Here is a 17326-nt window from a genome sequence, read left to right as displayed (position 1 = left end):
ACTCAATCCTATGATCCAAAGGATTCCATAGAAAAAAAATCCTTAGATTTGAATCCTCCAAAATTCCTTCAAAGAGGCCCTAACTGAATTATTCATTGGGCTGGGTGCAGCCACCGGGTAAGTAGAGTGGGTCTGTTTAACTCGCAGGCCCGTTTAACCTAACCACACCTTTCTTTCGGCCCAGCAAGCCCAGGTTATCCACCCGGTCACGACGTATACTGTATACAAGCCCGAAACCTAAGCAGGCACACCAAAGGACAAGAGCGCAAAACCCCACCACGGACCCTCGCCGTCGCTGTCTCCGTCTCCCATCTCGCCGGCGCTAGCTAGGGCACCGGTCGCCCTCCCCCTCCGACGATGTCGACGCCCTCTGATCCAGCGGCGTCCGCCCAGCCCCCCTCCACCGCGGCCACCTCCAGCAGCGGCCTCACCTTCAAGCTCCACCCCCTCGTCATCGTGAACGTCTCCGACCACTACACCCGCGTCAAGGCCCAGGCCTCCTTCCCCGCCGAGGCCCCGTCGCCGGGCAAGGCGCAGGCCTCCTGCTCCGCCGAAGGCTCCCCGCCCCCCGCGGAGCCGCCGAGAGTCTTCGGGTGCGTGATCGGGGTGCAGCGCGGCCGGACGGTCGAGATCTTCAACAGCTTCGAGCTCGTCCTCGACCCCGTCACCGGCACGCTCGAGCGCGCCTTCCTGGAGAAGAAGCTCGAGCTCTGTAAGCCGACGGCGAATCTCGTGTGTTTCTAGGGTTTGGTGACGCGTGTAGGAATATAATTTGGGCTTTGTGCGTGGTCTGATTGGTCCATGCTGCAATTGTGCCTCTTGCAGATAAGAAGGTGTTCCCTGAGTTCTATGTGTTGGGCTGGTACTCTACTGGGAGCGATGTGCAGGATACTGACATCCTAATCCACAAGGCTGTGAGTACTTACAATCCTTTTTTCAAGTTCCTAATCCTTGAGACGGACAATGTGCTTGTTTTTTGCTATTGTTACAAAAAAAGTGCAATTGTGATTTGGTGTGATGTACTACTCTTGATCGTGGTTGGTTTTTTATTGCCGTGTGGAAAGAGGAGGTGGAAGAGGAGCAGAGAACATGATTTCTTGCATTCCTGTGCATAGAACGTTTTTGTTTTTTATTTGTTTAAAAGTGATTTACTGTTCGTCATTGCATTCCATCCATGTATGTATTTGTAAAATTGAGAAAATAAGTTGCGTAGTGCCTATGGAAGGCTGGGAGTTTTCTTGTTGTAGTAGCGTTATAATGGGTGGTAGAACAAATGATAGGTAATTATTGGTACCCATAAACCAAGACCCCGTTTTGCTTCTGATGAGGTTCAGTTTTGCTGTAGGATAAACTTAGACAATTTTGTTTTAGTCTTTTGTGCAGACTGCATATTACATCTGTTCTCAATCAAGCCTATACAACTGTTGCAAACTCTTAAGTCCACATGTATGGACCAGCATTACCTTTGAAACCAAATCATAACACTAGATGCAAAGTATTTTTCCAACATGTTTTATATCAAAATGGTGCACGCCCTATGTCATGGCTCGCAGCAACATACATTACTGCTACTCTCAAACTCTGGTACATTGCTGAGTTTTGTTCAACTGCATCACCAAATAAATAGAGACCATACTGGAAACCTGCTTTTGAGAGGAATATTGCTTTTCAATATGGATATGATCTGCTGTATGTAATATTCATTCGCCTCCATGTAACTTTGTTTTTCTATGATCCAGCTGATGGACATTAATGAAAGCCCTGTTTATCTTCTCTTGAATCCTGCAATCAACCACTCCCAGAAGGATCTACCTGTGACAATTTATGAGAGTGGTAGGTTAATCTGATCTACAATTTGTATTATCATTCAAGTGGTGCTATTGGCATGTCTTCTTTTTGGTTCTGCATAATTGGTTTATTTATGATGTGAACCAACCTTGGTTCATGTTGAAACAACTAACGTGCATAGGGTGGCAGATGGAATGGCTTCAAGGGGATTAGGTTTTTGGAAGGGGAAGATAGGAACATGTTGAAATGAGACTAATGAGTGGACAGTTGAATGGCTTCAAGGGGATTAGGGTTTTGGAAGAGAATTTACAGCTCTCCTGCTAACATAAAATAGAAATGAGACTAACGAGAGGACCAAGAGAGGTTTGGGAAATACCAAATATATGAGAGAAATATCTACCCAACCTCCCAAGACTTGAAAACTTGGAAGCAAACTCAACTCATCTTCTATCTCTTTGCTAATTCTCTGGAGGTACAGATGCCTACATCGGAAAGGCTCAACGAAATTACCTATGATACAACTCTTATTCCTTTCTTGACTGCACCCCTGTCAATCAACCCAATGTCTAACACACTATTATTAACATCATGCTTTATATTTCCTAATAATTGTCCTGGATAACGAGTTCTGGTAGTTATTGCTGGTGTTGGTTTCCTTGAGCCATACACCTGCCAAGCCATGAGTGCCATTTGCTGCTGTTGTGTGCACAAACCTGACTTACCCATGTCCACAATAGTATAACTTCATGGTTTTTGTTTATTTTTGGAAACAGGGCCATTGCCCTTGCTCAATTGATCATGAATCATGTTTTTTATGTTCGTTGTATTGAGCTTTGCTTTAGGGTGCACATCAACTATGCATGTAGTGTTTTTTAATATAAATAACAGTTTGTAGCCATCACTATTATAGTGTGGGTAGCCCTTAAGTTTCTCGCTTCTGATATTTCTGTAACTAGTTTGGAGTTTTTCATTGCACTAATGCTCTTATCCTGTTCACTTTCCTGTCTTTGCTGCTAATTCTTTGTTTTTCACCTTTGTAAAATTCAAGAGTTGCATGTTATCGATGGGGGCCCCCAGCTCATCTTTGTCAAATCAAATTACACAATTGAGGTTGGTTTTTTTCCTTCTCTAATCTCTTTGGGTTGGTCTAGCTCTGAATTTATTTTTTTAGTTCTGATTTATTTTTATTAACACTTATTCACATTTACATTTGATTTAGACTGTAGAAGCAGAGAGGATATCTGTAGATCATGTTGCCCATCTGAAACCATCTGATGGTGGCTCTGCAGCAACTCAATGTAAGGATCCTTTTGTGCAACATCAATTTTAGCATCTTGGATAAGGTACATTTTTGGTCAAAATACTAACAGACATGTTTGAGCAGTGGCTGCTCATCTTACAGGAATACACAGTGCCATCAAGATGCTCAATAGCAGGGTCCGTGTTATCCAGCAATACCTTGGTGCCATGCAAAAGGGTTTGTCTTTTGCCACTGATCTGATGTTCTAAATCTTTCTCCAAAATGTGGCTGTGTTTTATCCACGTGCTTTAAACATAGTCCCTCAATATTTATTCGCCAGAATTTGCAGCGTCTTCGAACTATTTGTGTAAGTACTTATCAATCACTAAGCCTCTTCCATCACCGCAGGTGATATTCCACTGGATAATTCACTCCTTAGGCAAGTCTCAAGCCTCGTAAGAAGACTACCAGCTATGGAATCGGAGAAATTCCAAGATGACTTCTTGATGGTAGGTTAACCTCCATTTTGTTGTGTTATTTAACTGATTAACTTCACCTTGCATCTTATGATACCATGATATTCTCTTTGTTTCCAGGAATACAATGATACCCTCCTCATGACTTACCTTGCAATGTTCACGAACTGTTCAAGGTATGCCTCGGCTTCTTTCATTAAACCTTCTGATAAGAAAGAATGTCGCATATAAAACAGCAGAGTAGAATAAATGGATTTACATCTACATTGAAGTTGTGTGTCAGATGCTCCTTTTGTGGACATCGTATTCCTCTGTATCCTCAAATCATATAATTTGATGTGCTTGCACCGATGTTGATGTTGGTATTGATGGAGCTCTTTGGTGACTTGCAGCACAATGAACGAGTTGGTCGAGAAGTTTAACACCACCTATGAGAGATCCCCTGCCAGGAGAGGAGGCCGAGGCGCTTTCATGTAGATGGGTCCTGCTGCCGCTGAGGTTTTGATGCTGGTTATCCGTGCTGAGATTTTGAAAATAGTTATCATATCTAGACGCAATTTTTGCGTGCTATCAGTTAGGTGCTCTATGTTCCCGCAGTATCCGAGACTTTTCAATCTTCTTATCCCCTCTGGGTTGGATCAGTGACAAGACGTGCCTGGGATGATTGATTATCCTCTTGTCCCGAAGTTGACATGTAAAGTTCGGCTTAATAGATGTTGCTCAAGTTAACTCGTATCTCGGTCTTGTCCTGCCTTCTTTAAATTGGTTATATGCTTGCAGAATCTTGAAATCCTCAAACTGTGTCACTATTATTTGTTTTATTGAGGTATTTGGTACCGCATGTCCATGTATACACATGGCCCACCACTGCTTGAAACAAGGGTTTGAGTCCAATCCATCTTGGTTGGAGACATACGGAATTCGTTTCTTGGTAGTGTTCACAGCTCGCTAAGCATCCGATTAAGTTTTGCTCTCGTGGCTTAATCATCAACTGGGTGTGTCATCATCACGCAGAGAAGGGTCGTGGCACTGGTCGGTACAGTGCATGTGGCGCCGCCAGTCCTTCAGGGTGGGATGACAATTGAGAACGTTTTTTATAGCAAATTATATTGTCGTGAGGATGCCAATTTTTTTTTTTTACGAAAAACAGTACTGTAGCGGACCATGCTCGGCCAATGCAAATTACCATCAAAATTGTTCGCAAATGCCTCGCTTAGTAAAATTGCCATGCTTGCCCAACACAACTTACCATCAAAACAAAATCATTCGCAAATGCCATCCCTACTAGCGAAGTCATATCATTGGCACCGCTTCTTTGGTGTGCTGTGATGAACTGATGAGCGAGATTTTAACGGTTGTTTTCTTGTGGCTCGTAACAGCCTAATCCGTTGCTGACCGTATTCAGCTTTCCTCGCCCAAAAAATATAAAATAGAATTTGAAAGCTGCATTTATCTAAACTCCTAGACAGATCCATCCGTTCATTACAATACAACATGAGAAAACCAAAGTCATAAGATACCAGTACAACATGTGAGAAAACCAAAGTCATATAAGATACCAGTACAACATGTGAGAAAACCAAAGTCAAAAGAATTACAACATGTGAAAACCAAACGGTCCAAAGAATTGTGTGTTACATAATGGAACAGAGCATTACAACACCAACAGGAATGTCACAAAAGAATGTTACATAATGCATATTACAGGGTGCGAACATCAGGATGGCACTGGTTCCTGCAACCCATCTCGCAGTTACTGCCACATATCGTCAGCCCTGGCTTCCGCTCCAGGATCTCTGCAACGGTCGGACTGCCCCCTCGACGCTCCAGCACGTTCTTCCCAACGCCGAGCCACCGCAGGCCTCGGAACAGCGGCGGGTCAACCAGCGGATCAAACAGCCTCAGGAAGTTGCGGGACAGCCTGGTACAGTAGGAGAGATCGAGCATTCTCAGGGTGCTTTTGCCAGAGCCATGCCGGTCCAAACCTAGAGTCTCGAGGCATGGATCGGTGATGAGGACGCAGTTTCGGAGGCACAGGCTGCTTATCCGCTCGCAGTTCTTGGCGATCAATGTGACGGCTCTACCCGATATCCTTGGTACGTTCCCAATGTCAAACGCGACCAAGGTTTTGTTGATGATGCCACTCCCACACAGCAATGAGGCTATGCCGTTGTTGGTGATCCTTCTGCAACTCCTCAAGCACAAGGAAGATATTGGGCAGCTCCCGTTACCGAGTGCTGACAGACCTGCATCGGTGATGTCAGCTCCGGCAAGGTCCAATAGTGTTAACTTGGAAAGCTGTGAGATGGAGGACAGGCCAGAGTCTGCAATGCTCCTGCAACCCGACAGATCAAGAACCTCCAAGTTGGTGCAGGATGAGAGAGATATTGCTGTCTCGCTGGTTAAGAGACCACAGGATAGCAATCTCACTTCCGTGATCTTTGTTGCTGCCTCATCAAGATCGAGGCACGTCAAGTCTGACAAACATGAGGCAGTACTGACCTCGAATTTCCTCAGGTCCTTGCAAGAGTGGAGAAGGGCTGCATATCCAGCATCTCTCACTTTAGAGAACCCACCAAGCCTAATGGTTTGGAGTTGCTTGCATCCTTCAGCAAGCATCAGTAGCCCAAAGTCGTTTACCCTTCTGAAGGTGGAAGAACAACCCTGCTTACCGCGTGTAAGAGATAAATGTGTCAAGTTCTGGCATAAGCCAAGCGCTTGCAGCCCAATATTGGTCAGATCATTGTCCAGATCTGCTTCACTTCCAGGGTTGTCTTCTAGGCAGAGCTCAAGTAAGTTTGAGAGACTTCTTGTGATGAAGGTAACAAGTTCATCCGTTATTATGTCCAGAACTAAAGACAGTGATTCTAGACTGTCACTGAAGGGTGTCTTCGCAGATGGGCTTATGGGAAAGAGTTTCTTTGCCTGCCAATTGGCCACAGGCATTAGCAATAGTACCTTGATGGTACTAGGTATAACAGGCACCAAAGAATCAAAATCAACAGAGCCTGGAGCTAGGAGAGGAAATTTCAGCGAAAGATTCTGCATTGATAGATTTGAAAAGACAGATTAGGCACAGGCACACAGCAACCAAATGAACTTATTCCAACAGCTAATTACTCAAAATCCATGGCTAATATTACTTAACCTTTTATATATATGCTTTAGTATTCAAAGGTTGTTTTTCTACTTAAACTGTACTCAAAAGCTACTAATCTAAAAAATCCAAACATGCAATATCGTGTTCATATGTGACAAAGACACCTCACCTCCAAGTAATCACATCCTTTGAACATGTGTGCTATGGATTTACGGCAGATCACAAAATGTTCACTGCCATTCAAGTTTGCCATCTCCAGTGTAATTGATCTGAATATAAATACAGTATGCTCAGACTTCCCACAATTTGGGTCAAGTTGAAAACAAATCATTTTTTAGAGAACAGAAACATAACCAATTACTATGCTAGGTACAAATCAAATATCCCCAATGCCCATCCCACCTGGACAACAATAAACCTTACAATGCAATAATACTAGGCAACAGTTCGTAGCGCCTAATCCAATTTCTCAAGAAATATACTGTTCTGAAATTAGCCTCCATGGCTTAGTGCCAATGCTACTTCCACAACTAATACCATGGCCGCTTGGTTCCACTAGTCACAGTACCAGCTCATGCAGCTTAGATATATGTAGGCCGATATATCAGTTTTGGGGCTCTACCGATGTAAACATAATATATCATTTTCACATATCATCCGATGTGGACCGAAATATTGACCAATATTGCCGATATCTGACGCGATGTGCCCATTGATATAGACCGGTAGGTAAGTCAATGAACACAATTATTTATCACAAACCAGTGATTTGTTAAATGTATTTACAACTTCATCGTACTAGCAAAGTCATGCGTAATGTTTTTTTTAAGGTTAGTCATGCGTAATGTTTGTAGAAACACATATATAAGTTATTGTTTTTAATCTTAGAGTGAGGATTTTGTGAATATGTCTTAAATAGTTTCTTAATTAACAAGTTCATAAACTAGGAATCTAAATTTATTATGCTAGATCATTAACACCATACATTTTGTTTTTGCTGTAAAAATATTTTTGAGGAATATTGAAAAAAATTCCATATATATTTTCTTCGATATATCTACATATCGTCCGATATACGACATCCGATATGTTCAAGCCCAACCGATACAAACCCAATATATGATATGTTGAACCTTGATTGACACTGCTATTTGTTGACGAGGTTCAGCCAAAACCTACATCCCATGGGATCCCCTGATACTATCTGATATCCCAACAAACTCAATACCCACGAGAGACTCTGGTCAGAGACCACTCCCTCCGTGAACCGCGCCGGAGTCCATCTTGTTTCTCTCAGTTACACACAACACTGCCCCTTGTACTTATTGAGGCCCCGGCTACTACGTGTTCTGACTCAAAATATGTTTTTTTAACCATATCAGCTAATACCACCACAAGTCCAACTGTAATCTAACCCGTAGCATAAGCAAACACGCAATTGCTGAAGAGGCATACCTCAAATTGGTGCACCTCTCGCCAATCACCACAAAGAGGTATGGGGAGAACGACGAGCACTTGAGCAGCGAGAGCTCGCGGAGGCTCTCCTTCGCAATAGCAGCGACCGCGGAGTCATTGAGTAGGCTGCAATTGATGGCGAGGCTGCGGAGCCTTCCATTACCGGCAAGAATCCTATTCGCGATAGCATTCGTCGGCGTAAACGCCTGCAACAGCGACCAAACCCCAGATTAAAGGGAGACCGTCTCTGGCGGTGGGCGGGGAGCGCGAGAGAGGGGGGAGCGACGAGGCTCACCGAGAGGTCTAGGGATGCGACGGAGGATAAGGCGGCACCGGCGGCGCCTCGGAGGGCGCGGCAGGATGCGGCGGCGGAGCAGGCGGCCTCTAGACCCACCCGGCCAACGACCTCCACCAGGAGCGCTTCGGGGAGGATGTCGACCAGGCCTCCTCCTCCGCTGCCGGAGGCCTCGCCGCCGCCCTGGCCGTCGCCGGCGGCGCGGGGCTTCTTCTCCATAGCTCCTTGCTTTCAGACCTAGAGTCAGATGCGCGGAGACCGTCCCTGGATATACCACCACGGCTCGCGGGCCCTCTGTGTTGGTATGACATGTGGGCCCTCTGCCGTCGTTCTATTTGGTTTTATTCTGCTACTGTTTTTTTTTTTTGAAACTGGAACACGTTGCATTCCAAAATTACGGTGGACCGACCAAATCGGCGGCCACAGCACGGGTTACATCGATGGGGAACTCCGAAAGCCAAATAGACTGGCCATTTGGTATGTTCCGATTGACAGAGGCAGCCAGCACATGCGCTGGCTTGTTACACTCTCTTCGCTGAAAAACTACAGAAGCAACTATGAACTCTTGTTGCATCTGGAACTTAGCTTCTCTAAACAGGACACCAAGGGGGTTGCGGTCTAACATCAAGAATGCAGTTGCTTGTTGCAACGGAAGGCAATCGGTCTGGAAAACCACCCTCCCCATTCCAACATGTACAACAACCTCGATTGCCTTAAGCAATGCAGCAGCTTCCGCGTGCATGGCATCCTGCATATGTTGTAAACCTCCTGCCGCAGCTAAAATCATCTCACCATCAGAGTCTCGGGCAATGGCACCCCAACTCGCTGACCCTGTATCCACATGAAATGACGCGTTGAAGTTGATCTTAACATAGTCAGCAGACGGGGGTTCCAGCGGGCTGACGGCGTAGGCGAGCCCTGGTTCTTCTTCCCGAGGAATTCAGTCCATTCAGCCACATTATGACGCCCCTTTGCACCGAAAGCTTCCGGCGTTAACCTCTGTTTTTTATGATTAGCTTTATTCCTCTCAGACCACCATGACCACAGGAGGCTGGCCACTCTCAGTAGCAGATCATCAGGAAGTTTAAAGATAACCTCCAACATGGCTTGGGGGGATTGCATAGCCAGGAGATCCGTTCTGATATGATCAAGACCACATTCCCTCCACACCTTCTTCACTTCCTTGCATCGTAAGAATAGATGCCCTCCGTCCTCCGCAAACCGGCCACATAGGATGCAGGATGTATCAAGCTCAACTCCTAATTGTTCAACGTTGCGGAATAGCGGGTGACTATTCTGGGCCAGGCGCCACAGAAAATGATGCACACGTGCTGGGCATCGAAGTCGCCATAGTTTGTTCCAAAATCTTGCCGTATACTGACTTCCAGCAATATTCTCGCCTCTTTGCCTGGTACTCCGCTTCAGCTTCAGGTCCGTATACACCCGGTATGCAGAACGAACGGAAAATATACCTCTCTTATCAAAGTGCCAAGCCACAAAATCCTCATATTGGTCGCAGATGGGAATAGCCAGGACTGTACGTGCATCGGCCGGCGTGAAGGTTTGTGAGACTAGCTGTTGATCCCATCGGTTTGTCAATGGGTCAATGAGTTCAGACACTCTCGTTAGCAAGTGACCGCTCTGCAAAGTACTGGGCCTCCTCGTATCATTAGACGGTAACCACGGGTCGGACCATATGTGAATGTTCTCCCCCGATCCAACCCTCCAAATCATCCCGGCCTTGACAACCTCCAGACCCTGTAAGATACTACGCCACACATAACTCATCCCAGGTTTAGTCGAAGCATCCAGAATATCGCAATCAGGGAAGTACTTTGCCTTCAAAATTTGTGCACAGAGGGACTCCGGAGCCTGGATGAGTCGCCACACTTGACGAGCAAGCATGGCAATATTGAACGTATGCAAGTCCCTAAAGCCGAGCCCACCTTGGTCCTTCGGTAAGCACATCCTCTCCCAACTAATCCAATGATGCTTATGTTCCTCCTCCTGGTTAGACCACCAAAATTTGCACACCATGGCACTAATACTCTCGCAAAGCTCTTTAGTAAGATCAAAACAAGCCATCGCGTAAGTGGGGACAGCTTGAATGACGGTTTTTATTAGGATCTCTTTTGCAGCTTTCGAAAGCAACTTGATCTTCCATCCCTTTAGGATTTCCCATATTTGTCGCGCAAGTACTCAAAGCACTTCTGGCGGGAACGACCCACATAGCTCGGCAGACCCAAGTATTTGCCATGCAAGCTTTCAGACCGAAGCCCTAAAGCATTTAGCAGAACATGTTTTTTGGTCGAGGAAGTATTCTTACTGAAAAGGACAGCTGATTTGTCTCGATTAATGACTTGGCCTGAACCCCGCTCATACACATGCAGGATGTGATTCACAGCCGCAATGCTTTCCGGGGTTGCCTCCAATAGTAACATCGAATCATCAGCAAAAAACAGGTGGCTAATGGGGGTGCCTGAGGCGCCAGCTGAATCCCCTTAATCTGCCCAGCCTGCTCTGCATGGTGCAACAAAGCTGACAGCCCCTCAATACAGATCAAGAATAAGTAGGGGGAGATGGGCTCGCCCTGACGGAGGCCCCGCTCCGGGATGACTAGGTCAGTGCAGGTTCCATTTATTTTGAAACTGAAACGGACCGATCTGATACATGTACTTATTAGCTGCACAAACTGTTCAGCGAATCCCAATTTCATCATCACCTTCTCCAGAAAGTTCCATTCAACGCGGTCATATGCTTTGCTCATATCCAGTTTCAATGCAGCATAAGCCGTGCTTCACGTCCGCTTCCTTTTCAAAAAATGCGTCATCTCATAGGCCAAAATAGTATTATCTGAGATTAATCGTCCCGACACAAAGGCACTCCGGTTTGGTGAAATAATCTCACCCAAAATGCACCTTAGCCGGTTTGCCAGGACTTTAGACACAAGCTTATACACGACGTTGCAAAGGCTAATAGGGTGAAGATCCTTCAGATGTTCAGGGTTTTGAACCTTTGGGATAAGAACCACAAGGGTATCGTTCCATCCCTCCGGCATACTGCCGCCTCGCAACACATGCAACACCTCCCGTGTCACCTCTTCTCCGACAAGATGCCAATAGTGCTTATAGAAAATTGCAGGTAGTCCATCCATACCCGGCGCTTTGAGATCACCGATATCATCCAGGGCCGCTTTCACTTCTTCCTTGGTAAACTCTGCCAACAATTGTGCATTCATTTGGTCGGTTACCTTTGGGGCTATATGGTTCATTATATCACTTGTATTGTTTCCTGCCACAGAGGTAAAAAGAGAAGAAAAATAGTTAGTGACGAGCTCTTTCATCCCCTCCTCACTCTCCACAACCTCCCCATTATCCTTCCTCAATCTATGAATGGAATTCTTCCTCTTTCTCTCGGAGGCAAAGGCTTGAAAAAATTTAGTGTTACGGTCCCCATTGATAAGCCAGTTGACATGGGCCCGTTGCCTCCAGACCAAATCTTCCTGCTCCTCAAGGCGATCCAACTTAGAACTGATAGTTTGCTCCCTCCTCACCTGCCTATCAGAAATAGGCTCCCTCCTAATAGCCTCCAACTCACTCCTCAGCTTCCTGATCCTCTTCCCTAGATCGCCCAAAACATCCCGGCTCCATGTATTGAGAGCCTTCACCACTCCTTTCAACTTCTCCCAAGCATCCTCCCCCCTCACCCCTTCCCAAGCTTCCTTCACAATATCATCACACTTCTCTTCCAACAGCCACCGAGCCTCAAACCGCAACAGGCGGTCACCACCCCCACAGCGCCTCGGTCCCGGTCTACCATCAAGGGAAAGTGTGATGGGCCGATGGTCCGACTTCCTTGGATCACCATTAACCACTTTATATGCCGGGAAACGGGCACACCACTCCGGTGTAGCTACAACCCGGTCTAGTCTTTCACGAATATAGCCATCAACACGGTAGTTTTTATTCCTCCACGTAAAAACATCTCCCTCGAAGCCGAGATCATGCAAGTTACAAAAATCCAGAGCATCTCAAATTTTTTGCATACATCTATGGGAGCGGGAAACCCCCTCTTGCTTCTCATGGTTATAAAGGATCTCATTGAAGTCGCCCATACACACCCACGGAAGCTGAACTTGATGGTGGAGCGTCCTTAGTAGCCGCCAAGTCTCAACCTTCTTGTCCACGTGTGATTCACCGTACACACCAGTCAACCGCCATTTGAAACCATCTTTCTCCTCCACAATAGCATCAATATGCATTCTGCCCATCCACCTTATTGTCACATTTATTCCTCTCCTCCAAAACAGTGCTAATCCACCGCTCTTTCCTTTATTATCTTGAGTCACCATATGATGTAAACCTAACATATCCCTGAACCTGCCCATCCTCTCTTTATTCATCTTCGTTTCTGATAAAAACAAAATATCGGGGTCCTCCCTCTTCTGGATATCCAGAAGACCACGAACTGCCGGCCTATTCCCCAATCCCCGGCAATTCCATGCTATAATTTTCATTGGGTCCCGCAGGGCTGTCCTGGCAGCCCCGCTATCTGGTCAGAGTAAACAGTCTCCCCACTCCCATTGTTGTGCCCCTCCTTCTGCTTCAATCTCTTTGTAGTCTCATCTCCATCCTCTTCAAGAATTTCAGCTGCCCTCTTAATGCCAGATATATTCTCAAAATTTTGTGCAGGCAGAACCCTTTCCTTCCCCCTATCCTTCTTTTTGTAGGTGCCAACATACTTGCCTAGTTGTGCATCTGAATTCTCCTTCTCCCCGGCTGCTACATCCTGCTGCAAATGACGTACCGGGAAAGGGACTACGTCGATCTGCATGGAAGGATCGGTCTGCATGGCCTCGCAGTTCGTGCCCCGGCCATCATGTGCACTCTGTGTCCCCTCCACTGGATCACTTTGTCTTTGAATATTTTCTTCTCGGGAATTGTTCCTCCCCTCCTCTCCTTGATTCTCACTTTGTTTATACTGATTTGATGGCTCGAACAATAGTTGTTTTGCTACTCCAACACCACTGCATGTTCCCAGAACTTCTGCACTCGGTAACTTTAAGGGGCTCGTCACCTTCTGTCCTTTCTCTTCCTCCTGCACTGCACCACCACCGCTCCTTGAGTTTGTCCGCCACGATGGCGCGTCACTGTCTGACGATGACCGCCCTCGCCAAGCACCCTGGCTTCTACTACCTGCAAATCTTCCATTTCGACCCGCTCCCCCTTCGCCCCATCTTCCACGAGCCCCTCCCCCACTCCGTCGTGGCATGAAGGCTCTCATCCATGAGACAAACTGCGCCTTCTCACCACATTTCAGTTTCACCTTACACATCTTGTCTTCGTGTCCCAACATGCCACACACATAACAAAATTCAGGTAGGAACTCATATTCAAACGGGCACCAACATCTGTCATCTTCCTCCTGGATGGGTTTCTTCCCCGCAGCATGGCTCTGAATACCCTCTCCCTCCTCCTCTTGCTCCACCTTGATCCCTCTCATCAGCGGTTGTTTAATGCCCATTCTAACCTTAACCCGGAGGTATTTACCCACTGCCTCACCATCCGCACTGGCCTCCACATCCAATACTTCCCCGATCTCTCTACCAATGGCTTCTCCTACCTCCCTGTTCATCATACCTAAAGGAAGACGCATAATCCTGACCCAAATTGGTATGGTCTCGAACGTATAGTCTTCAATCCTTTTCCTAGGAACAAAATCTTCAAACACGAGTAGATCGTTACCAAACTCCCAGGGCCCATGCTCTAGAACCAGCACCTTGCCTGACTCCTGCCCAAACATGAAAAGGAACGTATTATCTCCCACCTCCTTGCAGTCAACCCCCTTAATAGGGCACCAAATCTTGCCTAGGGTTTCAGCCATGGCTTCCACGAACGCAGGTTTTTCAGACAACAACTTAGCAAGGGCTTGTGGTTCAACTAGCCCCGCTTTCCCAGATCCAGACCATCCGATCTTAACTCCCTTCTCGTCCCGCTCCGACAGCTTCAAGTTTTTCAACAGCCCTGCAACCTTCTCCATCTTGTCGTCCACGGCGTAACCAGATCAGAAACTAGTTTTGGTGGATGGGTTACGACGGGAGCAGCGCCAGGGTGGCACCAGCGACGGCGGACACGGACGGTGGTGAGCGGACGACCAGGGTGTTGGAAATATGCCCTAGAGGCAATAATAAAAGCATTATTATTATATTTCCTTGTTCATGATAATTGTCTTTATTCATGCTATAATTGTGTTATCCGGAAATCGTAATACATGTGTGAATAATAGACACCAACATGTCCCTAGTAAGCCTCTAGTTGACTAGCTCGTTGATCAACAGATAGTCATGGTTTCCTGACTATGGACATTGGATGTCATTGATAACAAGATCACATCATTAGGAGAATGATGTGATGGACAAGACCCAATCCTAAACATAGCATAAGATCGTATAGTTCGTTTGCTAGAGTTTTTCCAATGTCAAGTATCTTTTCCTTAGACCATGAGATCGTGTAACTCCCGGATACCATAGGAGTGCTTTGGGTGTACCAAATGTCACAACGTAACTGGGTGACTATAAAGGTATACTACGGGTATCTCCGAAAGTGTCTGTTTGGTTGACACGGATCAAGACTGGGATTTGTCACTCCGTATGATGGAGAGGTATCACTGGGCCCACTCGGTAATGCATCATCATAATGAGCTCAAAGTGACCAAGTGTCTGGTCACGGGATCATGCATTATGGTATGAGTAAAGTGACTTTCCGGTAACGAGATTGAACGAGGTATTGGAATACCGACGATCGAATATCGGGCAAGTAACATACCGATTGACAAAGGGAATTGTATACGGGGTTGCTTGAATCCTCGACATCGTGGTTTATCCGATGAGATCATTGAGGAGCATGTGGGAGCCAACATGGGTATCCAGATCCCGCTGTTGGTTATTGGCCGGAGAGTCGTCTCGGTCATGTCTACATGTCTCCCGAACCCGTAGGGTCTACACACTTAAGGTTCGGTGACGCTAGGGTTGTAGGGATATGTATATGCAGTAACCCGAATGTTGTTCGGAGTCTCGGACGTCACGAGGAGTTCCAGAATGGTCTGGAGGTAAAGAATTATATATAGGAAGTGCTATTTCGGGCATCGGGACAAGTTTCGGGGTCACCGGTATTGTACCGGGACCACCGGAAGGGTCCCGGGGGTCCACCAGGTGAGGCCACCTGCCCCGCGGGGCCACATGGGCTGTAGGGGGTGCGCCTTGGCCCATATGGGCCAAGGGCACCAGCCCCAAGAGGCCCATGCGCCTAGGGTTCAAGGAAGGGAAGAGTCCCAAAGGGAGAAGGCACCTCCTAGGTGCCTTGGGGAGGAGGGATTCCTCCCTTGGCCGCACCCCCCTAGGAGATTGGATCTCCTAGGGCCGGCGCCCCCCCCTTGGACTCCCTATATATAGTGGGGAAAGGAGGGCCTCTCAGACCACATCTTTGGTGCCTCCCTCTCCCTCTCCAACACCTCCTCCTCCTCCATAGTGCTTGGCGAAGCCCTGCCGGAGTACTGCAGCTCCATCACCACCATGCCATCGTGCTGCTGCTGGAGCCATCTTCCTCAACCTCTCCTTCCCCTTGCTGGATCAAGAAGAAGGAGACGTTACGCTGACCGTACGTGTGTTGAACGCGGAGGTGCCGTCCGTTCGGTGCTAGGATCTTCGGTGATTTGAATCACGTCGAGTACACCTTCCTCATCCCCGTTCTTTGAACGCTTCCACGCGTGATCTACAAAGGTATGTAGATGCAATCCAATCACTCGTTGCTAGATGAACTCCTAGATGGATCTTGGTGAAACCGTAGGAAAATTTTTGTTTTCTGCAACGTTCCCCAACAGTGGCATCATGAGCTAGGTCTATGCGTAGTTCTCTTGCACGAGTAGAACACAAATTTGTTGTGGGCGTAGATGTTGTCAACTTTCTTGCCGCTACTAGTCTTATCTTGCTTCAGCGGTATTGTGGGATGAAGCGGCCCGGACCAACCTTACACGTACGCTTACGTGAGACCGGTTCCACCGACTAACATGCACTAGTTGCATAAGGTGGACTGGCGGGTGTCTGTCTCTCCCACTTTAGTTGGAGCGGATTCGATGAAAAGGGTCCTTATGAAGGGTAAATAGAAGTTGACAAATCACGTTGTGGCTTTCATGTAGGTAAGAAAACGTTCTTGCTAGAACCCTACTTCAGCCACGTAAAACATGCAACAACAATTAGAGGACGTCTAACTTGTTTTTGCAGCAAGTGCTTTGTGATATGATATGGCCAAAGTTGTGATGAATGATGAATGATATATATGTGATGTATGAGATGTTCATGCTATTGTAATAGGAATCACGACTTGCATGTCGATGAGTATGACAACCGGCAGGAGCCATAGGAGTTGTCTTTATTTTTTGTATGACCTACGTGTCATTGAGAAACGCCATGTAAATTACTTTACTTTATTGCTAAACGTGTTAGCCTTAGTAGTAGAAGTAATAGTTGGCAAGCAACTTCATGGAGACACGATGATGGATATCATGATGATGGAGATCATGGTGTCATGCCGGTGACAAGATGATCATGGAGCCCCAAGATGGAGATCAAAGGAGCTATGTGATATTGGCCATATCATGTCACTATTATTATTTGATTGCATGTGATGTTTATCATGTTTTTGCATCTTGTTTACTTAGAACGACGGTAGTAAATAAGATGATCCCTCATAATAATTTCAAGAAGTGTTCCCCTAACTGTGCATCGTTGCGACAGTTCGTTGTTTTGAAGCACCACGTGATGATCGGGTGTGATAGATTCTAACGTTCACATACAACGGGTGTAAGACAGATTTACACATGCAAACACTTAGGTTGACTTGACGAGCCTAGCATGTACAGACATGGCCTCGGAACACAGAAGACCGAAAGGTCGAGCATGAGTCGTATAGAAGATA

General features: G+C 46.5%; 2 protein-coding genes across 2 annotated transcripts; one reads left to right on the top strand and one right to left on the bottom strand.

Annotated features, from left to right (window-relative positions):
- Positions 1-247: 247 nt before the first annotated feature.
- LOC119329965 (COP9 signalosome complex subunit 6-like) lies at positions 248-4329 on the top strand. The gene is made up of 9 exons (XM_037603073.1): positions 248-712; positions 826-914; positions 1740-1833; positions 2837-2898; positions 3008-3086; positions 3173-3265; positions 3437-3537; positions 3625-3680; positions 3897-4329. The coding sequence occupies exons 1-9, from the start codon at positions 358-360 to the stop codon at positions 3979-3981; spliced, it is 1014 nt and encodes a 337-aa protein (XP_037458970.1). The 5' UTR covers positions 248-357; the 3' UTR covers positions 3982-4329.
- Positions 4330-5034: 705 nt separating this feature from the next.
- Positions 5035-8605, bottom strand: LOC119329655 (F-box protein At-B-like). The gene is made up of 4 exons (XM_037602717.1): positions 8355-8605; positions 8060-8265; positions 6774-6873; positions 5035-6546 (listed from the first exon to the last, which is right to left on the bottom strand). Exons 1-4 carry the CDS (start codon positions 8571-8573, stop codon positions 5206-5208), a joined length of 1866 nt encoding a protein of 621 aa, XP_037458614.1. The 5' UTR covers positions 8574-8605; the 3' UTR covers positions 5035-5205.
- Between the last annotated feature and the right edge of the window lie 8721 nt (positions 8606-17326).

The sequence above is a fragment of the Triticum dicoccoides genome, chromosome 7A, assembly GCF_002162155.2.
Source record: "Triticum dicoccoides isolate Atlit2015 ecotype Zavitan chromosome 7A, WEW_v2.0, whole genome shotgun sequence".
NCBI lineage: Eukaryota > Viridiplantae > Streptophyta > Magnoliopsida > Poales > Poaceae > Triticum > Triticum dicoccoides.
The sequence above is the reverse complement of the archived record's forward strand: the minus strand, read 5'-3'. Positions and strand labels throughout refer to the sequence as shown.